This window comes from Sarcophilus harrisii, chromosome 2 (assembly GCF_902635505.1).
Source record: "Sarcophilus harrisii chromosome 2, mSarHar1.11, whole genome shotgun sequence".
Classification (NCBI taxonomy): domain Eukaryota; kingdom Metazoa; phylum Chordata; class Mammalia; order Dasyuromorphia; family Dasyuridae; genus Sarcophilus; species Sarcophilus harrisii.
In genome coordinates this window covers 207,613,629-207,640,404 of record NC_045427.1, presented here as the reverse complement: position 1 = coordinate 207,640,404, position 26,776 = coordinate 207,613,629, and the positions used below count along the sequence as shown (strand labels likewise).

Genomic DNA, 26,776 nt, shown 5'->3' with positions numbered 1-26,776 from the left:
TGTTTGGAAGCCACCAGTACTGCTGCTGATTCCAAGGTTGGCCCATGCCAGGTTGGGACTGGGGCTGGAACTGCATCACCATGCTCTGCACCCACACTGCATGATGGATTCTTACCCCCATGTCACTGACCTTTTTGCTGAGCTTCTAAATTGTCTTCAGCTGGAAAATGTTTTACTCTGTCTTTTGGGGTGTTCTGATGCTCTAAAATTTATTTAGAATCATTATTTAAAGGATTTTGGAGCAGTTAGGGGGAGAGTTTGGCTAATGCTTTTACTCCACCACATTGGCACCATCCTCCTAGAGATTCCTTATATATTACACAGAAAAATTACTTTTATTTGGGTTAAATTGTTGTCAGTTTATAAAAAGAAAAGAACATACACAATTTCATGTGTGGAACTCAGTGCTGTTGGACTAAAAAGAGAAATTTAATAATGTCATATAAAATCTAGGTATAAGAACTAAATCCATGTGCCCTCTAGGAACAAAATCTAGACTGGTAAAAAATAAAGGAATGAACTCAGATTGTGGGTTTATAAAGCATTTAAGATATATAACACTAAGCATCTCAGAGTGGTAGAAACAGGAAGGAAAATGCATAGACTAACAGGGAGTGCTAAAAAAGAAAATGTTCTTATAAAGATGCTACCATTTTGGCTCTGAGGGTTCTTTCCCTATAACCTTCTTCAGGGCCCCTAGCACATCCTTGTTCCTCAAGCTATAGATTAAGGGATTCAGGGCTGGAGTTACAATGGTATAGAACACAGAAAGGATATTGTCCTGCCAAGGATTATGGTAGGTACTGGGCAGGACATACATGAACATGGCAGCTCCATAGTACATCCCAACCACTGTCAGGTGGGATGAACAGGTAAAGAGAGCTTTTTGTCTACCCTGTGCTGAGGGCATGTGAAACACAGAATTCAATACTAAGATATAGGAGGCAAGGATAGCAGAGAGGGGGATAAGAAGGAAGGTCACACCCATTGTGTATACCATAAATTCATACTGCGAAGTGTCAGCACATGCAAGCTTTAGTAATGGAAGGATTTCACAGAGAAGGTGGTGAATCTCTTGATTTCTACAGTAAGGGAAATTCATAGTATAAATAGTATACCCAAGGGCACTTAGAGATGCCAAGAGCCAAGATATAGCCACCATGGACCAACAGATTTTTGGTCTCATTAAGACCATATAGTTCAAAGGGTGATGAATGGCTACATAGCGGTCATATGCCATGAAAGCCAATAGAATGTCTTCTGCACCCCCAAGTGTCAGGGCCAGAAACATCTGAAGCCCACAGCCTATAAAAGAAATAGTGTTTTGTCCACATAAGTAATCTACAATTGTCTTGGGGGCAACAACTGTTGTAAATAGCAGGTCCATAAGGGAGAGCTGGCTGAGCAAGAAGTACATGGGCATATGAAGTCTATTGTCTATAGCAATCAACAGGAGCAGAAGACCATTACTAGTTATGGCCACCAGATACAGGAATATGATGGCAGCACAGACAAGTTCAGGGAACTTGCTATCCTGGAGAATTCCAACCAGGAAGAAACTATTTATTGAGGTGATGTTACAAAGTTCCATTCCACAGATTTCTCAATTTCCTGTAACCAGAAAGATGCTCAATAAGTATGCATCCAAATGACTTGGGAATTTTCTAAGTCTCTGAAAGCAGAATACATTGAAAATTTCTTATTTTAGAGTCAATGAGTTGAGAATTCCCTATATACCCAGGCACCAGTCTCAGAGATGACACTGAAATAACCTTTCAATTGTTTTTCTTTCTTTTTGAGAAAGGAATTGCTGGCTTTAAAATATACTAATTGCCTCATAATGGATATAAAATTGGCATAAATTTTAAATAGAAATTTCTCAATTAAACACCATATTAGAAATTCCCCCAAAATAGACATGAGATAATAAAATTGAACATAAGAAAATCACTGAATTAAAACATAAAACTAGGAAGTGTTTTATGAAAAAAAAATATCGATAAACCATTGGTTGATATAATAAAAAAGAGAAGAAAACCAAATGATTAATACCAAAAATGAAAAACATGAATATGCTACTAATAAAGATGAAATCAAAGCCATTATTGTGAATTATTTTGCCCAAGTATATGACAGTAAATTTAGTAGTTTAAGCAAAACAGAAGAATGCTTATAAAATATAAATTGCCTAAATTAATGGATGAAGAAATCGCATATATACATATACTTATTATAGGAAATGAAATTGAGCATGTCATAAAAGAATTACTTAGGAAAAAAGCATCAGGACAAGAGAGATTTACAAATGAACTCTACCAAATTTTTAAAGATCAACTAATTTCAATATTAAATAAATTATTTGAAATAATAGGAAAAGCAGGAGTTCTACCAAATTCCTTTTTTAAGACAAAGTGCTGAAAACTAAATCAAAAAGAGCAAAAACATAGAAAGAGTATTATTGACCAATTTCACTCATCAATATGGAATAAAAATCCTAAACAAGATACTAGCTAGGATTTTACAATAAGTCACGGAGATTATATATTGTGATCAGTGGAGTATATAACAAAAGTACAAGAATAGTTTGACATAAAGAAAACTATTAATACAATTAATTGTATTAATAACAAAAACCATATAATTATATCAATATATATTTAAAAGGCTATTTGACAAAATGCAACACTCATTTCTATTAAAAACAATTGAAGAAATAGGTATAAATGGATTATTTTGTAAAAAAATAAAAAGCAACTACCTAAAACCAGAAAATTGGGAGAAAATTTTTATAGGAAGTTTATCAAATAGAGGTCTCATATTTCAAATATATAGATATTTATATAGAAAAAAAATTGGTTGAATTTATAAGAATAATAGCCATTCTCCAATTGAGCAATAGTTAAAGAATATGAATACAGTTTTTTATGAAGAAATCAAAGCTATGTGTAGTTACATAAAAGTGCTCTAAAACAATATTGATTAGATAAATGCAAATTAAAAAATTTTAGATATCATCTTATACATATAAGATTGACTAAAATGATAAAAGTGAAAAATGGAAAATGTTGACAGAAATGTGGGAAAATTGGGACACAAATTCACTTTGGTGGAACTGTGAACTGATCTAACTATGGAATTATCCCCAAAGATATATAAAACTGAGTATAGTACCACTATTATGTCTATTTCCTAAGTAAACAGGGGGAAAGGAAAAGAAACTATACATTCTAAAATATATTATCTCTGGTGACAAAGAACTAGAAAGAACTACAGGGGATGCCCATCAAAAAACAAAAAACAAAAAAGCTAAACAAGTTGTGGTATATGACTGTGATAGACCAATGCTGTGATGATGAACAATCTTTTTTATTTTTTTAGAAAAACTTAAAAAGACTTGTATGAAATAATGAAGAGTGAAATGAGTAGAACTAATAATAATGGCAATTATTATTCTAACAACAGATGTGAAGAACTAAGTCATTCAAATATTACAATTGAAATCATCATTGAAGGACCTCTTAAGGAAGATGCTAGATAGGAAGAGAAAAATAAATAAGCTGATAAATAAAAATATGTCTAGTAAACATACACACATAAGCATAACCATACATATACAATATACATATTTCTTTTTTGGATTGTCATATGTGCATTGAAATGTTTCCTTTTTTGATCTTTTTTTATTTAAGTTCAAAATGAATAAAAAAATTTGAAGGGAAATATCAAAGTCATTAGCAAACATTATCTGTAGTGGGATAAGATAGAATCCTTCCAAGTAAAATCAGGAGTGAAACAAGGATATTTATCCTCACCAATCTCTAATAGCAGTAAGGGAAGGAAATTTTTGAAAAATATCTATCAGATATTTTGATGGCATACTTGGAAAATCTTGAAGATTCAAATAACAAGGTACTTGACAAAAACAAATATTGTTAGCAAAGTAGTAGGATATATAGTAAATCCATATCATCAACACTTCTACATATCATCAACAAAATCCTTCAGGAAATAAGAAAATATCCCATTTAAAATAACAGTTGGTAGCATAAAATACATGGAGTATACTTGCAAAGACAAACTCAGGAATTGCTTGAACATGGGTGAATTTCATAAATTTTAATTTTTATATAAATAAAATGAGATTCACAACACATGCTGTGTTCACTTCTTTTTCTGTTTGTTTTTTTTTTTATTTCTCTCTCCCTTGAGATTCACAATATATGTGTTTTCACTTCTTTTTCTGTTTTTTTAATCTCTCCTTTGGTTTTTCCCTTGTGCTCTAATTTCTCTCTCCCTAAATGATTCATAAAGCAATGTATACTAAAAATAAAATAAATTTACTAGGGGAAATTTTAAAAATTAAAAAAAATTAAAGTTAGATTTAAATAATTAGAGAAATATTAATTGTAGATACAGAATCAATATAATAAAAACAACAGTTCTACATAAACTAATATATTTATTCAATGCTATTCAAATTGAATTATTTTTAATTACTTTTATTGAGTCAGAAAAAATATTAATAAGGGACCTTTTAAGGAAAATGTTATTCATCAGCAGAGAAAGAATTGACAAATAGAAACATGATATGGCTTGATAAATTCATATTTATATCTTAATCTATATATCTGTGTCAAAATGTACTTTCCTGTAATATGGGGTAGGGTGAGAAGGAGGGAGGGAGACAGTTACAAATTTAAAATATGGGGAAAAAATTAAAAAGAAAGTAGAGGGACAAGTCACATTACCAATATCATTTTGTAAGAGAAATATGGTCTTGATATCCAAACCAAGAAGTGTTTTGGGGGTAAAATCTTTCAATTTATACAATACATTCTAAAGATAAGTGATCTAAATGTCACTTTTTTTTTTTTTTTTTTTTTTTTTTTTTTTTTGCTGAGGCAATTGGGACAATTGGGATTAAGTGACTTGCTAGGAAGTGTTAGGTGTCTGAGGCCATATTTGAATTCAGGTCCTCCTGACTTCAGGGCTGGTGCTCTATCCACTGTACTACCTAGCTGTCCCCTAAATGTCACTATTAAAATATAAAGAGTTATATAAGGTGATATTTTTCATGACTATAGTAAGGCAAAGATTCAATCTGATAAAGGATAAGGGACAGAATAAAAGTAAATCAAGCACTTTGAATAAAATAAAATTTAAGAAGCTTTTATGCCAAATTAATGTAACTATAATAAGAAGAGAAATTAGGGATGGAGAAAAAATATTTTAATCAAACATCTCTGAAGTCTGATATCCAACTATATGTGTAATTAACATAAATATATAAGATAAAGTTTTCTCTACTAGAAATGTAATAAATGATATTAAATTATGTGAATGGTATGAACAGGCTTCAGAAGAAAGAATGCAAACCATCAACAGTCATATGAAAAATGTTCAAAAGCATTAAATATCAATAAAATGCTAAAAATGCTACCATTGTACATAATTCACCTGTGTCTCAGAAAATCCCCACGCATATTAAACTCACAATGAGAGTGAAGAGAATTTTGAACAGAAAGAGTAATCAAGCAAAGAAGTAAGTAAATGTGTTGCAAAGCTTCAAACTTCCAAAAGACCAGAATTATTTTAGTAACCAATATCTTAGGTCCCAGAATATGTCTTCTTCTGTTTCCTCAATATGAATAGGTTACTAACAGTCCATGGTAGTACACAACACTATAATGAGACATCCTCAATCAGCACCAATGAAAATATATACATACATACACAAATAAATACATTTTTTCTTTTCTTTTCTAAATCTAAGTTAATATCTGCAGGTACTGAAGGATGACCGTGGAAGTGGAACAAAATATGTGTAGTTTGTCAATATGGGAATGCATCATTTGTGTGTGTGTGTGTGTGTGTGTGTGTTTGTGTTTAATTATAAGGAAGGTTATATAAAACTTGCTTGGTTCTAAAAATAATTCAAATTTCTAACAATTTATTTAGAAGAGCCTGTTTCCCAGGGAGTTGTACATTTTAAAAGATTCTAACATGGGAATATGGAGTACAACTTCTGAAAATGATTCACATAACAAGATTTGAGAATCTGAGATATACCAGACACATTAAACCCTAAATCCCTTAAAGAAATCATAGAAAAAAAAAACAAACTGATGGGACCAAAAGTGAAATTGAACTCTGGATATTGATTGTCATCCTTGGTGATGAAAAACAAGAGTTTGGTTTTCTGGGTGCTTTACCACTTGTAGACTGAAATAGATTCAAAAATTAAATTGATAAAAAATAAAAATCTTTAGAGAATCTTCTAGTCTTAAGGCACTTCATTAAATCCAATACATAACTGGACAAGAATACCCTGTTATCACCTGATATTTGGTCATCTAGCACTGAAAATTTTATACTATCAAAACTTTAAAACGCACTAAAACTTTTGGAACACTTTGTGTTTTGCTTTGTTCTTTCACTTTAAATTGTGACCATGTACTTCTCTTAAGATCTTAAGATCACAAGGATATAAATTAAGAAATATAAGGCTAAAATCACAGGTGATCTAGTATCTTCAGCTTATAGATGTGATTTTTGTGTAGTCTTTCTTTAACTCATTTTACAGATGAGGAATTGAGGCAAATGGGGTTAAGTGACTTGCCAAGAGTCACACAGCTAATTAGTATCTAAGGATGGATTTAAACTCATAATGCTGAGTTCCTGATTCTAAGTCTAGTCTTCTAGAAATCTTGCCACCTAATGTCCTTACCAATGAGCCAGTTGAGGGCTTATCAGATTAAATTGCATGTTCAATGCCACACAGGTAAAGAGGCATTTTTGTCCAATAGAAATGGAACTGAATTTGGAATCAAAGGAGACAAGACGTGACTTATTTGTTGTATCTGTGAGCATTGGAAACATCTTTGGGCCTCAAATTTTTTATTTTATTTTAATTTTTTTTGCAAGACAATTGGGGTTAAATGACTTTCCCAGAGTCACATAGCAAGTAAATGTCTGAGGTCGTATTTGAATTCAGGTCCTCCTGACTCCAAAGTCGATACTCATCTATTGTGCCATTTAGCTGCCCCAAGGTCTCACTTCTTTATTTATAAAATGAAAGAATTAGACTAAATGACCTCTAATGTCTCTTATATCTCAAAATCTATGTTCTAGAAAAAACAGGTTTCAAGCTCAGGTCCTTGGACTCCAAATCCAATACATTTCCTTACTCTTCTGCCCTGTATTTGAAATAATTGACTTGTTATTCTGTCACTAAATGGAATAATATTATATTAGTTTAAAGTTTTGTAAAAGGGATCCATACATCACTGAATAACAGAAATAGGGAATACTATTATGGGACAACATCTTATAATAGTCTAGGGGAACAAGATTATTTTCTCAAGGTCATATATAATATACATATATAGACATTCTCAACGAAGAGTACAGTAGATTGTTTATAATTAATGCCTTTCAAATATAAGTACAAACTTGAATGAGGATAGTGTCAGAACAACCTAAGGAACAACCTAAGCAGAGGCTATATTTGATAAGATTCCTAAAGTCATTGTATGATACAGATTGTATCTATGACAGTTCTGAAACCTGCTTCAGGATATGATAGAGTTTGCATCATACAAATGAAAGAGCATGTCTCTGGAATCAGTGAATGTGCATTTGAAATCCATCTCTTATACATACTCAAGTCACTTAACTTTTCTGGGTCTTAGTTTCTCCATCTGTAAAATGGACTAGATCACCTTTAGAATTCATTCCTTCCCTAAAGCAATTCTTTTTTGTTTCTTTCCTCGGGAAATGGGCATTTGGAGGCCAGAAATATTAAAGAAATAGTTTTGTGCATTCTTTGATGCTCATTTTCTATATATACTCTGGATTGGAAGCACCATTAGCAGTCTTCTTTATGTAATCAGAAATAAGAAACAAAGTAAAGGAATATAGCCCCTCAAGTCAAGATAACATCCAAATGTTAGTTAGTATTAATACCTAATCAGGACAATATTAGAAAAACTGCTCCCAACTAATCAGAGTGATTCAGGACTAATTTATATCTTCTCTTAGGTCTTTTTCTCTTCATTAAGAGGATGTAACTCACAGTTAAGATTTATGGCAACTAAATGTATTTATTTATTTATTAAGTGTATAGCATGTGTCAAGCTGTGTGCTGGAGATATAAAGATAAGAATCAATCAACCTTAATTTTAATCAGGGATAAAACAGAGAACACAGAAGCCCTGTGTAAGCAGGGCCTTTATTCTTAGATTTCCCCTTACTCCCTCCTCCTTTTTCGCAATCTATCCTTAATTTGGTATTAAATAATAGATTTTTCTTAATCTCCCCTTCCTCTTTCTCCCAAACCTCTCATTAACTCATCACAAGACATAAGTAGAGATACTATACATGTCCTTGAAACCTACCACACAATCCCTCACTTACCTGTGATAGAGAAAGAAGGTCTGTCTCCAATCATACAAGTAACTTTCTCTCTCTCTCTCTCTCTCTCTCTCTCTCTCTCTCTCTCTCTATATATATATATATATATATATATATATATATATATTTACCAATCATGAGTCAGGACTGGGATTTCTAGGATCTGATACTCAGGCACACTTTGTTCAGGGGCTTTTCATCTATCTGATGACCACTGTTGACATGTACAGAAAGCTGTGGACTCTGGGCACATTCTGATTTCCAAGAATGATCTCTTTACCCTTCTCCTATCTATAAGTAATTAATTAATCTATTTCTTTAGTTTTACTATTTCCATAAGTCAGGCAATACACAGAAATTTTTGATTCTCGGAGCTTGGAACATACCAAAGTTTTGGGGAAAGTCAGAATGGAAAGCAGAGTATACGAAATGATGGAGAATCTAATGGAAGAGCCTTCAAAATTTTCTTGTAATCAGGGAAGGAATTAATGCTTTGATCCTGGAAGAGTTGTTTCCATTTCTGCTTTAAAAGCTCCCCTTATTCCACCCACCCCCCCGAATTTGTGCTCAGCTCAGTTCAAGAAGCAACATCCCTTCGGATGGGATGAAATTACCATTCATTGGTTTGTCCACTGGGGTCCAAGACTTTAACGAATCCCCGAAGATATGTTTCCTGGCCATATGCCACTGCTTATTTATTTGCTAAATGATAAGGAATCTCAGAAGGTCTTAAGCATTCCTTTTGGATCTTTAAGTCTAGATGATCTCCAATTATGTTATTTTTGAGCTGAGAAGTTTTTATGGAACTAAGAGATTATTTCTTTATTTACCTTAAACTATCATCTGTTTCTCCAAATGTGTCACTAATTTATATCTTAACTTTTCCTATCTCTCTTTTTATTTTTGTTTATCTTTCAGATACATATGTTTGCATTTACATTTATGCTTCTGTGTGATTGTGCTTATGTGTTCATGTTAGCAATTTTCTGCTAGTTTAGTGATTAAAATTTAGAGGTTTTTGCTAAAGGGACAAATGTTAGAATAATTTATTGACCATTTAATTTGTCTCTTAGTCAGAGCCAAAGAGTAATACCCTACTATTCCATGTTATTGCATGATAGCATGGTGTTGTACATAGATTTTTAGCCTGGAGTCCATGAAGTCTGGGGTCTCAGAAATCCAACATATTTTAAGTCAAACATTGTAAAGCATTATACTAAGAAGGGATGCCAAAGCTTTAATAGGGTCCCAAAGAGGAGACTTCCAAATATGACACACAAAAAAGGTTAAGAACTCCTGATATAGTGAATAGACCACTAAGAGAAAAAAAAAACTAAGATTGAGTATAGTATCGAACACTTAATAGCTATCTGACATTGGGTAAATCACTTTGTATCAAGGATCCTCAGCTTCTTCACCTGCAAAATAGGGTACTTATATTACCAATATTACAAGGATGTTGTGAGAAAAATACTTTGTAAATCTTAAAAGTAGTGATACTGTGTCAAGAATTCATACTCCTGTAACCAGATCTATGGCAGCTCATAGACATGGACATCTTTCAGATCTTCCAGGTACATGTGTCATGCAGGTGGTAATGATCCCTGTTCTGGTGAAGACACCTGGTGTGGTAGCAGCTTTTTGGGGGAGAGTGTACCTATGGTCCCCTAAAGAAGAGTCTAACCTTGAAATAAGAATAGGGCAGTAGGAGCATAGATACTTCATGGAGGCAGGAGGTACAGAGAGGATATCTTGTATCCTAAGAAGGAAAGCTCAGGAAACCTAGTATGGGATCCAATTTTTATACACGTTGCATGGGACCAAATGTAATAAAGACTGGTTTTGTCTTGTTTTGTGGGGAGGAAAAAGGAGATACATTTTGTGCATTGCATTTTTAGTCAGATTTTTTCAATATATTTATCAGTTGTTTGGATTTTTTCCCTCTTTCAGATCTCATCTTTAAAAATTCCACTTATAATGTAGGAATACTCTTCAGGAGGGGAAATGAGAAATTATGGTGGTCTAAAAAATAAAACATCAATAAAACCTTATTTTACTAGAAGATATAGTACTGAGCTAATGTAGGGAATTATTTTTTTTTACCACCCCTGTACAATACATAAAACAAAACATAAATACATGTCTGGATTTTGTGATAGAACCCTATTGTCTGGGAGAAAAATTCAGACCCTGACAGTATGGATATCTGAAAAACTGTTGTGAACAGAGCAGTTTTCTTCTTGCTCCATTGAAGGTACTGAAAACTATTCTACAAGCACTGAGCCTAAAGTAAGAGTGGGACAATTAGCAGTGGGATGAATTTCCTCACCACCAGGACTTTTTTGAAGAGAGTAGGTAAAACAAGTAGAAATGGAAGCAGGAAAAGCATCAGGAATTAATTGGTTGAAATAAAAGCAGTGTGCATTTTGAGCGAACAAGGAAAGGGAGTGGACACTAAAACAAGAAACTAGAGAGTAGAGAGTTGAATGTTGACCCACTGTGGGCCTTTGAGACACAAAAACATATTCAGCTACTACATGAGGCACATGAGGCACTGTGGCCTCCAGATATAGCAGCACATAGGTCAGAATATTGAACATTGACACTGTTACCACTTTTTTCTTTTTAAAAATGTTTTTATTTAAAACTTAAATACAAAATATATTAAAATAGAAAAATACAGAAAGAAAAAAATTGTCATATGTGTAGCAGAACATAAGAGAGGATTCAAAATATGTAACAATAAATTTCCAGGTCAAGAAACCATACGTAAGAATAGAACATTTTTCGTATTCAGAACTGTCCATATTTTCTTTATTTCATGTAGGTTTTCTTTTCTTCTCAGGTATGCTCTTTTTGCTTTATTCTTTCCTCCTTTCCTAATCTCACCCCCAAGACTACAGTTAATCATAGATATATTTATGTATACTTGCTCACATATACCCATACATAGATTCCTATAATTATTTGCATATTTACACATTTCTCTTTTGGTTGAATCTTCTTTAACTTTGACTTTGTATGAGACCAATGGTTACTAAGCCTACTTTTTTTTCTCTCATAAACTCTACTCCTGATCATTATTATTGTTTGTGTATATTACTTCCTATCTCTGATAACTCTTCCACTTTACTTTTACCTGCTAGTTTGCCTTACTATTACTTAATCTCCCCACCCTCATTCCCATCAATATTTCTATCTTATCTTCTCCCTCCTCTTTATCCCATTCCCATTAATCTACACACTTTATTCTATTTCCAACCTTTCTATACCCCAACTTATTTTATTTCCTTACCCTTTTATTTGTTTGTAAATTTTGGAGAGTTTTATATTCTTCTAAATATCTATGTACTATTTCCTCTAACCCATTCCTGGTATGAGTAACATTTCAGAACTACCAGACCTCCTTCTCCATCTAATTCCTCTGTTCTAGTTTTTTTTGCACCTCTTTCATATAATATAATTGTTATTTTTTACCTTTTCCTACAAGATTTTGCTTTTTAGAAACGCATATTCAATTCTATCAATATTTCTTTTGAACTACCCAATTACTAAAGACAATCTTAGGTATATGATTTACATTTCCATGTATAGAACACAAATATTTTGTTTATATTGAGTCCCTTGAAATTATTCTTTGATGTCTATCTGTTATTTCTTTTGGCTCTTAAATGTCAAATTTTAAAAATTAAGTTCAAGGGTTTTTTTGTGTTTGTTTTATCACAAAATTTTGAAAGTCTGGAAATTCACTGAATATCCAATTTTTTTTTAAAAATTCAGGATTATCAGAGAAATGCAAATTAAGACAAATATGACATACCATTACACACCTGTCAGATTGGCTAGAATGACAGGGAAAGATAATGTGAAATGTTGCAGGGGATGTGGGAAAACAGGGACACTGATGCATTGTTGGTGGAATTGTGAATACATCCAGTCATTCTGGAGAACAATTTAGAATTATGCTCAAAAAGTTATTAAACTGTGCATACCCTTTGATCCATCAGTATTACTACTGGGCTTATATCCCAAAGAGATCTTAAAGGAGGGAAAGGGAACCACATGTGCAAAAATATTTGTGGCAGCCCTCTTTATAGTGGCCAGAAACTAGAAACTGAGTGGATGCCCATCAATTGGAGAATGGATGAATAAACTGTGGTATATGAATGTTATGGAATATCATTGTTCTATAAGAAATGACCAGCAGGATGATTTCAGAAAAGCCTGGAGAGACTTACATAAACTGACGTTGAGTGAAATGAGCAGGACCAGGAGATCATTATATACTTGAACAACAATATTATATGATGATCAGTTCTGATGGACCTGGCTCTCTTCAGCAATGAGATAAACTAAATCAGTTCCAATGGAGCAGGAATGAATTGAACCAGCTACACCCAGATAAAGAACGCTGGGAGATGACTATGAACCACTACATAGAATTCCCAATCCCTCTATTTTTGTCCTCCTGCATTTCTGATTTCCTTCACAGGCTAATTGTACACTATTTCAGAGTTTAATTCTTTTTATACAGAAAAATAACTGTTTGGACATGTATACTTATTTTGTATTTAATTTATACTTTAACATATTTAACATGTATTGGTCAACCTGCCATCTTGGGGAGGGGGTGGGGGCAAGAAAGGGAAAAATTGGAACAAAAGGTTTGGCAATTGTCAATGCTAAAAAATTACCCATGCATGTAACTTCTAAATAAAAAGCTATAATAAAAAAATTCTGGATTATACTTAATTTTGCTGAATATAATATTTTCAGCTACAACTCTGGTTCTTTTGATCTTCTATATGTAGTGTTCCAAGACTTGTAGTCTTTTTTCTTTTAATAATTTTTTATTGACAGAACCTATGCCAGGGTAGTTTTTTACAACATTATCCCTTGCACTCACTTCTGTTCCGATTTTTCCCCTCCCTCCCTCCGCCCTCTTCCCAAAGATGGCCAGCAGTCCTATACATGTTAAATAGATTGCAGTGGATCTTGGATATAATATATGTGTGCAGAACCAAAAAGTTTTCTTTTTGCTCAAGGAGAATTGGATTTAGAAGGTATAAATAACCGGGGAAGAAGAACAAAAATGCAAGTAGTTTACATTCATTTCCTAGTGTTCCTTCTTTGGGTGTAGCTGCTTCTGTCCATCCTTGATCAATTGAAACTCAGTTGGATCTTGTCTTTGTTGAAGAAATCCACTTCCATCAGAATACATCCTCATACAGTATCGCTGTTGAGGTATATAATGATTTCCTGGTTCTGCTCATTTTGCTCAGCATCAATTCATGTAAGTCTCGCCAATCCTCTCTGTATTCGTCCTGCTGGTCATTCCTTACAGAACAATAATATTCCATAACATTCATATACCACATTTAACCATTCTCCAATTGATGGGCATCCATTCATTTTCCAGCTTCTGGCCACTACAAACAGAGGCTGCTTCACAAACATTTTGGCACATACAGGTCCCTTTCCCTTTTTGTATCTCTTTGGGGTATAAGTCCCAGTAGAGACACTGCTGGATCAAAGGGTATGACAGTTTGATAACTTTTTAGGGGCATAGTTCCAAATTGCTCTCAGAATGGCTGGATGTATTCACATTCCACCAACAATGTATCGGTGTCCCTGTTTTCCCACATCCTCCAACATTCTGCATTATCTTTTACCCTGTCATTCTGGCCAATCTGACAGGTGTATAGTGGTATCTCAGAGTTGTCTTAATTTGCATTTCTCTGATCAATAGTGATTTGGAGCACTCTTTCGTATGAGTAGTAATAGTTTTAATTTCATCATCTGAAAAATTGCTGTTCATATCCTTTGACCATTTATCAATTGAGAATGGCTGATTTCTTATAAATTAGAGTCAATTCCTCATATATTTTGGAAATAGAGTCCTTTATCAGAACTTTTGACTGTAAAATGTTTTCCCAGGTTATTGTTTCCTCTAATCTTGCCTGCATTAGTTTTGTTTGTACAAAACTTTTCAATTTGATATAGTCAAAATTTTCAATTTTGTAGTCAATAGTGATTCTAGTTCTTCTTTGGTCATAAATTTCCTTCCCTCTTTCCACAGGTCTGAAGAGGTAAACTATTCTATGCTCTTCCAATTTATTTATGATCTCATTGCTTTATGCCTAGATCATGAACTCATTTTGACCTTATCTTGGTGTGTACGGTGATTATAAGTGGGATCAATGCCTAGTTTCTGCCATACTAATTTCCAATTTTCCCAGCAATTTTTGTCAAATAATGCATTCTTATCCCCAAAACTGGGGTCTTTGGGTTTGTCAAACACCAGATAATTAAGGTTATTGGCTGTTTTGTCCTTTGAACCTAACCTATTCCATTGATCAACTAGTCTACTTCTTAGCCAATACCAGATAGTTTTAGTTAACCTGCCTTATAATATAATTTTAGATCTGGTACAGTCTAGGCCACCTTCATTTGATTTTTTTTCATTAATTCCTTTGAAATTTTGACCTTTTTGCTTTTCCATATGAGACTTTGTTGTTATTTTTTCTAGGTCATCAAAATAGTTTTTGGGAAGTCTGATTGGTATAGCCTAAATAAATAGATTAGTTTAGGTGGTATTGTCATCTTTATTATATTTGCTCTGCCCAATCAAGAGCATTTAATATTTTTCAGTTAGTTAGATCATGACTTAATTTGTGTGGAAAGTGTTTTATAGTTTTTCTCATAAAGTTTATGATTTTCCCTGGGCAGATAGATTCCTAAATATTTTATACTATCAGTAGTTACTTTAAATGGGATTTCTCTTTGTAACTCTGACTGTTGGATTTTGTTAGTGATATATAAGAATGCTGATGACTTATGTGGGTTTATTTTATAACCAGCAACTTTGCTAAAATTTGGATTATTTCTAATAACTTTTTAGTAGAATCTCTGGGGTTCTCTAAGTATAGCATCATATCATCAGCAAAGAGTGTAATTTGGTTTCCTCATTGCCTATTCTATATTCCTTTAATATTTTTCTCAGCTCTTATTGCCATAGCTAGCATTTCTAATACAATATTAAATAGTAACTGGTGATAGTGGGCAACCTTGTTTCACTCCTGATCTTATTGGGAATGGTTGCAGTTTGTCCCCATTACATATGATGCTTACTGCTGGTTTTAAATGGATGCTGCTGATTATTTTAAGGAAAAGTCCATTTATTCCTATACTCTCAAGTGTTTTTAATAGGAATGGATGTTGGATTTTATCAAATGCTTTTTCTGCATCTATTGAGATGATCATATGGTTTTTGTTAGTTTGGTTATTAATATGGCCAATTATGCTGATAGTTTTCCTAATATTGAACCACCCCTGCATTCCTGGTATAAATCCTACTTGATCATGGTGAATTATCCTGGGGATGATTTTCTGTAGTCTTTTTGCTAATATTTTATTTAAGATTTTAGCATCAATATTCATTATGGAGATTGGTCTATAGTTTTCTTTCTCTGTTTTCAATTTACCCAGTTTAGGTATCAGTACCATGTCTGTGTCATAGAAGGAATTTGGTAGGACTCCTTCATTCCCTATTTTATCAAATAATTTATATAGCATTGGGGCCAATTGTTCTTTAAATGTTTGGTAGAATTCACATGTAAATCCATCTGGTCCTGGGGATTTTTTCTTAGGGAGTTGTTTAATTGCCTGTTCTATTTCTTTTTCTGAAATGGGACTATTCAAGCAATTTACTTCCTCCTCTGTTAGTCTGGGAAGTCTATATTTTTGGAGGTAGTCATCCATTTCACTTAGGTTATTAAATTTATTGGCGTAAAGTTGAGCAAAATAACTCATTATTTCTCTAATTTCCTCTTCATTGGTGGAAAGTTCTCCCTTTTCATTTTTAAGACTACTAATTTCATTTTCCTCCCTCCTTTTTCTAATCAGATTTACCAAAGGTTTATCAATTTTATTGTTTTTTCATAAAACCAACTCTTAGTTTTATTTATTAGTTCAATAGTTTTTTTAGTTTCAATATTATTAATTTCTCCTTTTAATTTTAGAATTTCAAGTTTAGTAATTGATTGGGGTTTTTAATTTGGTCTTTTTCTAGCTTTTTAAGTTGCAAGCCCAATTCATTGACCTTCTCTTTCTCTATTTTGTTCAAATAAGCCTCTAAGGATATAAAGTTTCCCCTTATTACCGCTTTGGCTGCATCCCACAATTTTGGTATGATGTCTCACCATTGTCATTATCTTGAGTGAAGTTATTAATTGTGTCTATAATTTGCTGTTTCACCCAATCATTCTTTAAGATGAGATTATTTAGTTTCCAATTACTTTTTGATTTATTTACACCTAACTTTTTGTTGAATGTAGTTTTTATTGCATTGTGATCTGAAAAGAAAGCATTTACTATTTCTGCCTTCCTGCATTTAATTTTGAGGTCTTTATGTCCTAATATATGGTCAATTTTTGTGTACGTTCCATGAGCTGCTGAGAAGAAAGTATACTCCTTTCAATCACCATTCAGTTTTCTCCAGAGATCTATCATACCTAGTCTTTCTAATATTCTATTTACTTCTTTAATTTCTTTCTTATTTGTTTTGTGATTTGATTTATCTAAATCTGAGAGTGCAAGATTGAAGTCTCCCACTATTATAGTTTTACTGTCTATTTCTTCTCGTAACTCTCTTAACTTCTCCTTTAGGAAGTTAGATGCTATACCACTTGGTGCATATATATTTAATACTGATATTGCTTCATTGTCTATAGTTCCTTTTAGCAAGATATAGTTTCCTTCCTTATCTCTTTTAATTAGATCAATTTTTGCTTTTACTTGATCTGAGATAAGGATTACTCCTCTTTTTGATTTCACCTGAAGCATAATAGATTCTGCTCCAGCCTTTTACCTTTACTCTGTATGTATCTCCCTGTTTTAAATGTGTTTTCTTGTAAAACCACATATTGTAGGTTCCTGACTTTTGATCCAGTCTGCTATCTGCCTCCTCTTTTGGAGTTCATCCCATTCACACTTACGGTTAGATTACTAATTCTGTATTTCTGCCATCCTAATATCCCCATATTATGCTTTTCTTTTCTTGCCCTCCTTCCCACTTCCTTAGTATTAAACTTATTGGTCCCACTTGCGTCACCAGCTCTCCCTCTTTAGTATCCTCCCTCCTCCCTTTGAATTCCTTTTCCCTTTCTTGTACCCTTCCTTATTACTCTTTTCCTTTTCCCTTTTCCTCTCCACTTTTTAATGAGGTGAGAAGATTCTCTATAAAACAAAGTGTCAATTATTTCCTTTTTGAGCCAACTCTGATGAGAGTAAGATTCGCACAATGTTCCTCCCCCTCTCTAAGTTCCCTCAGATATGATAGGTTTCCTTTGCCTCATCGACGCATGAAGTTTCCCTCTTTTTATCTCCCCTTTCCCCTTTTTCTGACACTATCCCCTTTCCATTTCTACTTCCCTTTTTTATGCTATATCAGTAAAATCAAATTATACATTGATTTTTATATATATCCACAACAGAAATACAGTTCTCAAGAGTTCCTTTTACCTTTTTCTACTTGTCTTGAGTCCTGTTGTTGGAGATCAAATTTTTTGTTTAAGTCTGGTTTTTTCTTTAAAAACAGATGGAATTGCTCCGTTTCATTAAATGTCCATCTTCTTCCATGGAAAAAAATGCTCAGCTTAGCTGGGTGGTTTATTCTTGGCTGCATTCCAAGTTCTTTTGCCTTTCGGAATATTAAATTCCAGGCCCTTCGATCCTTTAATGTTAAGGCAGCCAGATCTTGTGTGACCCTTATTGTGGCACCTTGGTATTTGAACTGTTTTTTCCTGGATGCTTGTAGAATTTTTTCTTTAATCTGAAAATTCTGAAGTTTGGCCACAATATTCCTCGGAGTCTTTATTTTAGGGTCTTTTTCAGAAGGTGTTCAATGGATTCTTTCCATGCCTATTTTACCTTCCGGTTCTATTACTTCTGGGCAGTTCTCTTTAATAATTTCCTGTAAAATAGTATCTAGGCTCTTTTTTTCATCATATTTTTCGGGTAGTCCGATGATCCTTAGGTTTTCTCTCCTTGATCTATTTTCCAGGTCTGTTGTTTTTTCAAGTAAATATTTGACATTTTTTTCCAATCTTTCATTTTTTTGGTTTTGATTGACTGATTCTTCCTGTCTCAATGAGTCAGTCATTTCTATTTGTTCAGTTCTGATTTTTAGCATGTTATTTTCTTCATTAGCTTTTTTTACTTCTTTTTGTATATGTCCGATTGAGTTTTTAAGTGCGTCATTTTGCTCTATGGAATTTTTTTCCATTTCACTAATTTTTTTTTTTTTAGTGAGTTATTTTCTTTCTCCAATTCACAAATTCTGTTTCCCTGCACTTCTTGGGAGTTTTTTACCTTTTCCAGTTCACATTTCAGGAAGTTGTTTTCTTTTTCCACTTTGTCAAATTTTTCTTTTAGTGAGTTATATGTCTTTTCTGTACTCTCTTGCATAGCTTCTCTTTCCTTTCCCCATTTTTCTTCTAGTTCTCTTTTAAGGTTTTTAATAGTCTCTTCTAGGAGAGCCTTTTGTTTTGGGGACCAACAATTGTCTGGAGACTGTCTGCTATTAGTCTCTCTTCAGGGTTAAAAAGCTGTTCTCTTTCTGAGTAGAATCTATCAATTGTCCTTTTGATTTTCTTACTCATTTTGTTAAAGCCTGTAGGATCTGCCTTCAGGGCCAGGAGGTTACCAGCTTTCTCTGCAGAGCGGTGAGCAATGTATGGACAGGTAGCTGTCCTGCTAGCCGGCTGCAAAAAGCAGCGAGGTACTGGAGTGCTCTGGGAAAGAGTTCCCCACCTGGAAGTAACTCAGGCCTGCAGGGCAGAGCTGGGAAAGTGCCCTGCAAAGAACCCCTGCTGTGTGAGATAATGACTGCCCTGGAGCAGTGAGTTTCACTAGCCCAAGCCAAATCCTGCCCTGGGGCTGTGGGTTTTAGCAGTTGAGCAGTGAATGGATTTTCAGGGACCAGAAGTGTCTCTGCTTGGGGAAGCACAGTCCTGTTGGGGAAGTTCTATTGCCCCAGGCCGAGCCCCCCACTGTGCTGATTAGAGGCTGCCCAGGCTGTGCCCCCCTGCCATGTGGGTTTGTAACTGCCCCCACAAAAGCCCCGAACTGCAGGATGTAGCTGCAGGGCTGTGTTTCAGTCTCCTGAGTCACTTCCGGGTTTGAGTAGCTACAGCCAGTGTTAGGTTCTGGCGTTTTTTAGAGTACCCTCTGTTCCAGGCTTTAATTTCTCTGCCAGTTTACTGCTTTGTAATCAAGGCAGAGCAGTTAGCCTGTAGCAGAGTGGTCTCTATAACTTCTCTAGCCACAGAGATCACCCCCACCCCTGGTCTGCTCAGGATGCTAGCCTCTCCCTGCCTGTGCTGGTCTGTTTCTGGCCCCTCAGGACAAACCTTTCCTGGCGATCTTCCAGATTGACTTCAGCAGGTAAGTTGTATGCTTCTGATCTTCATGAATTTAAGCAGTGAAGAGCTATTTCTGAGGCTGGATAATAGTTGGTTATGAGGGGAATGAGAGGAGCTTAGAAAGTCGTGTGTGCCTTCTCCGCCATCTTGGCTCCGCCCTCCCCACCAAGACTTGTAGTCTTTAAGGTAGCTGTGTATAGGTATTATATAATCCTAATTGTGGCCACATCTTATTTAAATTGTTGTTCTTGTTAGTCAATTTTTCTCTTTTATCTGGAGATTTTGAAATTTATCAATGATATTCTTCTAGGTTTTCTTAATAGAATATCTTTCACATGGTGATGAAATACTTTTTTTTCTATTTTTCCCTCTTGTCCTAATATGTCTATCAAAATTCTCTTTCAGTCATAACTTTCAGAGTTCAATTATTATTTTGTTTTTCTTTCTTGATCTGTTATCCAAATCTGTTGTTTTTCTTCTAAGACGTTTCACATTCTATTCTATTTTTTCATTCTTTATGTTTTGCTTTATTATTTCTTGGTCTCTTATAAAACTTTTCTGATTTCCTCTTACCCGATTCAAATTTTCAGAGTCAATTTCTACCTCAAGACTCTGGATCTTTTTTTCTAGTTGGTTAACTTTCTTTTCATAATCTTGTTTTTCTTAGATTGTTCTTAATTTTCTTTTAGTTTTTCCTCAATCTCTCTCATTTAATTTTTAAAGCTTTTTGTGAGTTTTTCTATGAATTCTTTTTGAACAGATAACCATTTAACTTTACTCTTTGGCATTGTTTCTGTTCTACTGCTTCTACATTCAGTCAGTGGGTGCTGGTTCCTTTTTGCCCAGGCCTGCATCTCTGCCTCTGGAGTTCCTTATTAGAAGTTCCCTCAATTTTTAACCCATACTGCTTGGATGTGATAGATACTGTGATTGGGACTAGGTTACCTGCTAATCCAGTTTATCTCAAGTCTCCTACTTTCAATTGAATTAACTTAGAGGTATTTACATTTCTTAGGAGTCAAACTGCAGTCCTACTATCTTTTTTCAGATATTCTTTGATTATCCCAGGAAAACCATGATTATGCCCCAATCTGCTCTTATTTTCATTTTAAGCTTTGCTATGTTTGCCCTGAGGTACAGTTTTGTCTTTTTTTGTGGGGGGAAAAATCTTAAGAGCCTAGAATTTTGACTTCCTCTGCCATCTTCCCAGAATCCTCTGTGTAATCACTTTCAACAAATAGAATTGGGCTAGTGGTTACTAATTTTCTATTTTCCTTCCCCCCCTCCTTACTCAATCAAGTAAGATGAAAGCTGTTTCTAAAGCTTATTCTTTTGTGTAAGGCTATTACTCGTCTGAGTTTTTTTTTTAAATAACTTAAATTTTTGCTTACAAGATAAATCCAAAGCCTTTGTTCTGTATATTGCATTATTTGGAAATCCACAGGGTATAAATGTAGGAAAGAGAGAAACAAAGAAAAGTGCTTAGATATTGATTATGCAGGGATACAGAAAGTACTGGGGTTTGAATACTGGTTCAGAAATATTAGCTGAGGCTGAGTAAAATTGCAAAAGAAGATCTTATTATCTTTTTTATTAGTATATTAATAAGCTTTTCTAAAACCAGAAATAAATAATTATAAAGCATTTAACATGATGCCTGGCACATAATAGGTATTATATAATTATTAGTTATTGTTATGTCTTCTTTTACCATAAGCTTAAAAAAACAAGTCAGCTGTTCTAGTTTGGTGTATGTCAAGGCTGGTTAATTGAAACATCTGTACCTTCCACACATCTATCACATAGAAACAGTAGAAGATCTCTACAAGTATATGGTTCAGGAGAGTGACTAGAGAATAGGAACTATTCTATTAGTGAAGAAAAAGTATAACTGGACATGGCTAGGAGCACCTACATTTTAAAGGTGGGGTGAATACTTTTTTCCCTTTTTGATATCCTCTTCTATCTCAAATTTCTCTCCCAATTAGGCATATATAGTGGCAACTCAATAGAATAAAGGCCTGTTAGTTTATAGAGAAAATAACATTTTTAATCAGATATAATGAGACAGACTAAAGATTAACTCAATCCTATGATGAGAAACATCAGTGAGTGTAGAGGCCGCAGATAGTGGGGGAATTCTAGGTGAGGTATAACACCCTTCAGTCCAGAGGAAACCTGCTAACAATATCTGGTTTAGCTCCCCATTTTCCCTTTCTTCCATTGGATTGCTTCTAGGCTGATTGATCATGTAATTCCTTTCTCCCATCAGATTGTTTCTTGGCTGATTGATCATGTCTGAGTACTGAACTTCTAAAGACTCTCTGGGTGTAACATTGGCTGCTATCATGCCTCAAGTGCTTTTTGCCTGGGGCCCTGGAGCTGGGTCTTGCTTTTCATTTCCCTGAGTCAATCTACATTCTGCCCAATGGAATTCTCTGTTGCATTTTGGACATGGGGTTTTGGGTCTTGTCCTCCCACCCTGTCTTCTTTGCCAACATTGAGCTTTCAGATGCCCTACTTTACCACATTGAAAGCACTGACAAGTCTCTCTGAAAGTTCCTTGCTAAAAGGGACCCTGTCTTCCCATGTTCAGATCTTGAAAAGTCTCTATCATAGCCTGGGTTTAAAAGGTATTTGTGCCCACTGTGGCACAGCGTCTTATGATCTCATCTAAAGGAGCATCGTTGTGTAGTCCTAGTATAATTCTTCTACAAACCTCATTAGCATTTTCTTTAGCAAGTTGTTTTATCATAATTCCTGTTGCTACATTTTCAGCAATAGTTCGTATGACAGCTGTCTGCAGATGTCCCATGAAATCAACAAAGGGTTCATTTGGATCTTGCTCTATTTTCATGAAGACTTCCCCTCTCTCTTGTCTTCCTGGGAGGGTGCCCCATGCTTTCATAGCAGCAGCAGTAGCAAATTGCCAGATATGTGGGAACAAGTAGGAGAGCAACTATATAATTATGTAAGAACATTATGAAGCTATGGTTCTTGATTCAATTCCTGAAGAAACATTCCTTATATACAATATAATACAGTTGGCTTTAAAGAATCCCACAAGTTCTAAAACAAAAGAAAAAAAGTTTTAAGAAGAACAGCCAGACAAGGAAGTATAAGGAGAAAGAGGAGGGGAGGATGGTACTGACAAAGCAGCTGAAAAACAAGGAGAACTGGATCTTAAGTACCATACCAATAAGCTTAAAGAGTATGGTGCTTCTCACTTTCACAGCTCAATTACATCTGAGCAGGCACCATTAGAATATATCACATCTCCTGACTCTTCTCTTTCAATTTTGTCCTCATGGGTGGAGGGCGAAGGAGGAGAGGGAAGTAAGTGACACCATCAGCACCACCCAGATAGCAGTTTTGTTCACCCCCTATGACATGATTACAAATTAATTAAAGCTAAAGAGGAAGGGCAAGATACACATGATTTAAAAATAGAAGTATACACTGTGATTGGAGAGTTTGACTCTTCAGGTCAAGAAAAAAGAAAATACACTCCATTTAATCTAGAAATTATCAAAGATCTGAAAAAGGCTTGCACTCTATGGGTCTACATCATCTTATGTTAAGATGCTATTAGAGAATTTGGCTTTTGAAATTTTAACCCCTAATGACTGGAAATCTGTAGCAAGGACATGTTTAGAACCTGGACAGAACTTGTTATGGCTTTTGGAGTATAATGAACTCTGTAGAATACAAGCCCAACAAAACAGGCAACCTGAAGTTAATGAACTCTGTAGAATACAAGCCCAACAAAATAGGCAACCTGAAGTTAATATACCAGTCACCTCTGACACTCTATCAGTCTCAACCAGTTCCCCCTCAACCCTCCCTTCCCTCCCCATATCCCCCCGGTCCCCCCGCAGTCTGGCAGTCTGGCAGTCTGGCTGTCTGACTTCTGTTTGACTTCTGTCTGACTTTTTGACCCCCAGTTCTTATATACCCTGTTAAAATTACATCATTACAGCATACTGAATATGTGAACAAGTGAATTATTACATCACCATGCTAAGTACTAAGTATATGTAAACTAGATAACCATTGTCTCAATTTCACTGAGTTAACACCTTGTTGTAAGTATCCTTGTTTCAAGTATAACAAATGTGGTCCCTCCTTGACTTCTCAGGAAAGGTGAGAATACCAAAAGGAAGTGAGAACACCATAGGGAAAAAAGGGAGCAAAACCAAATATTGTTAGCAGGTTTCCTCTGGGCTGAAGGGTCTTATACCCCACCCAGAGTTCTCCCACTATCTGGGACCCTATACAAGTGAGTTATATATACAAATACAGGGGGGGTTTTTTGGTCCAGGTAATTAAACTACTTTTTCTAGTTCCCTTATTTTTGGACCTTGGCTTAATAGCAGCAGTCCAAGACAAGGGCTGGATCATACTCAATGATTTTTCACAAGGGTTAGAGAACAGATGATTTTGGAAAATAGATGGTGAATATTATTTTTAAGGTACTTTTGTCTATGCATCCTGACTTGTCACTTCAAGGAAATCATTATTTTATATTTCTACAAATTATGCCCGTATCTGAGATTAGCTTGTCTCAAAGAGGGAATTCACAATGGAAAATGAAATTCAGAAAACAAATTTGAACAAACAGAAACATGGATCTAGGGATAAATATCCAAGTTTAATACAAGAGGTCAGTTACATAATTACAATTGTTATCCCTTGATGGCTTATTGTTGCATGCAAATGATCCCGACTGTTACAGCAAGGCACAAGTTCTATCAGGTCTTTTTTTTTTTTTTTTTTTTTAAATAAAGGTATTGAGCAAGACTTTTTGTTTTACTGAAGACTTGCTATCTGAAGATCAAGATAAATTAGGAAAATCTTCAAATCAGATTGATTACAAGGCAATGAATTTTTCAATTACAGCAAGTCTAAAAGATCTTTTATTAACATATAGATATGTTTAAATTTGTATAATGGAAGGAACTATACAGCAAGGAAACAGAAATGAAATTACATTCTAAAAGGACTAAAGTATTTAATGAAAATATTATCACTCCCATTTCAAAGATGAGGGAAATGAAGCTAAGAATATTGTAATACTACTATGCTATAAAAAATGGTGAACTCAATGATCTTAGACAAACATGAAAAGACTTGAATGAAATGATAAAAAGAAAAATGAGCAGAAAAGATTGAACATTGCATATAGTAACAACTATATTGTTTTAAGAACAACTTTGAATGAATGTTATGTTTAATTATTATATAAGTATAATTTAATATAATAATTATATTATCAAATTTACTACAAAGAATATATGAAGAAAGATGCTACCTGCATCCAGAGAAAAAAACTGATAAATATAAGTATGTTTAGATTGATTTTACATATGTATATTCACATATAGATTTATACATACACATATGCACACACTTTTATACATAAATCTATGTGAAGGAAAGAAAAAAGTGGTAAAAAAGAAACTTACATGATAATTATATATTTAAATATATTATCAACTTGCACATAATAGATTTGCAGTTTCTAATGTAATAATTTTTTATTGTACTATGTTATTGAAATATTTATCTTATCTACCAAGTTAAAAATAAATTAAATAAAAATTGCCAAAAAAGAGAAAAATTATTCCCCCAAAATCACTTGGCCCAAGTCAGAAAAGTAGTAAATTATAGAGCTAGAATAATAACAAAACTTATCTGGAAGAACAAAAGTTCCTGAATATCAAGGGAATTTAAGAAAAAATTCAAGTTACAAAATCTAAAACTCTATTATAAAGTAGTAGTCATTAAAAACATATGTTGCTGGCTAAGAAATAGAGTGGCAGATCAGTGGAATAGGTTGGATACACATGACAAAATAATCAAAAAGTATAACAATCTAGTATTTGATAAACTCCAAAACTCCAGCTTCTGGATAAGAACTCACTATTTTATAAAAATTGCTGGGAAAACTTGAAAAAGATGTCAGAAACTTGGCATAGACCTACATCTTATACCCCATACCAAAACAAACTCAAAATGGTTACAAGATTTGGGTGTAAAGGGTGATACCATAAGCAAATTAGGAGAGCAAAGAATAGCTTATCTATCAGATCTTTGGAGAAGAGAGCAATTTATGACCAAAGAAGAACTAGAGAACATTATGAAATATAAAATAGACAACTTTGATTATATTAAATCAAAAAGGTTTTGCATAAACAAAACAAAGATAAAAAACAAGATTAAAAGCAAAATACAAACAAAATTTTTGGGGGGATGAGAAAAAAATTTTATAGCCAGTGTTTCTGATAAAAATCTTATATTGAGATACAAGAATGTCAAATTTAGAAGAATACAAGTCATTCTTCAATTGATAGTTAAAGGATATGAACAGACAATTTTCAGATGAAGAAATTAAAGTCATCTATAGTCATATAAAAATGCTCTAAATTGCCAGTGATTGGGAAACACAAATTAAAACAATTCTGAAGTATCACCTCATGCATCTCAGATTAGCTAAAATGACAGGAAAAGATAATGATAAATGTTGGGGGAAAATGGGACACTAATGCATTGCTGATGGAGTTGTGAAATGATTCAACCTTCTGGGCAGCAATTTGGAACTATGCCCAAAGAGCAATAAAACTACATACCCTTTGATCCATAAGTGCCATTACTGGGTCTGTATCCTAAGAAAATAATAAAGACCGGAAAAGGACTCACATGTGTAAAAATGTTTGTAGTAACTCTTGTTGTGGAGGCAAAGAATTGGAAAATAAATAGATGCTCATTAATTGGGGAATGGCTTGATAGGTTATGGTATACGAAAGAAATGGAATATTATTATTCCATAAAAATGATGAACAAGCTGATTTTAGAAAAGCCTGGAATGAATTACAACAACTGATGTTGAGCAAAAGAAGCAGTACCATTAATACATTATACACAGTAACAGCAAGATTCTG

General features: G+C 34.0%; 1 protein-coding gene across 1 annotated transcript; it reads right to left on the bottom strand.

Annotated features, from left to right (window-relative positions):
- Positions 1-646: 646 nt before the first annotated feature.
- Positions 647-1,591, bottom strand: LOC100921748 (olfactory receptor 2AG1-like). Its single transcript, XM_003758971.1, has one exon. The coding sequence runs from the start codon at positions 1,589-1,591 to the stop codon at positions 647-649; it is 945 nt and encodes a 314-aa protein (XP_003759019.1).
- Between the last annotated feature and the right edge of the window lie 25,185 nt (positions 1,592-26,776).

What these genes read in the sequence shown, in the direction of transcription:
- LOC100921748 (XM_003758971.1), bottom strand. Translation starts at nt 1,591, where the DNA reads ATGGAACTTTGTAACATCACCTCAATAAATAGTTTCTTCCTGGTTGGA.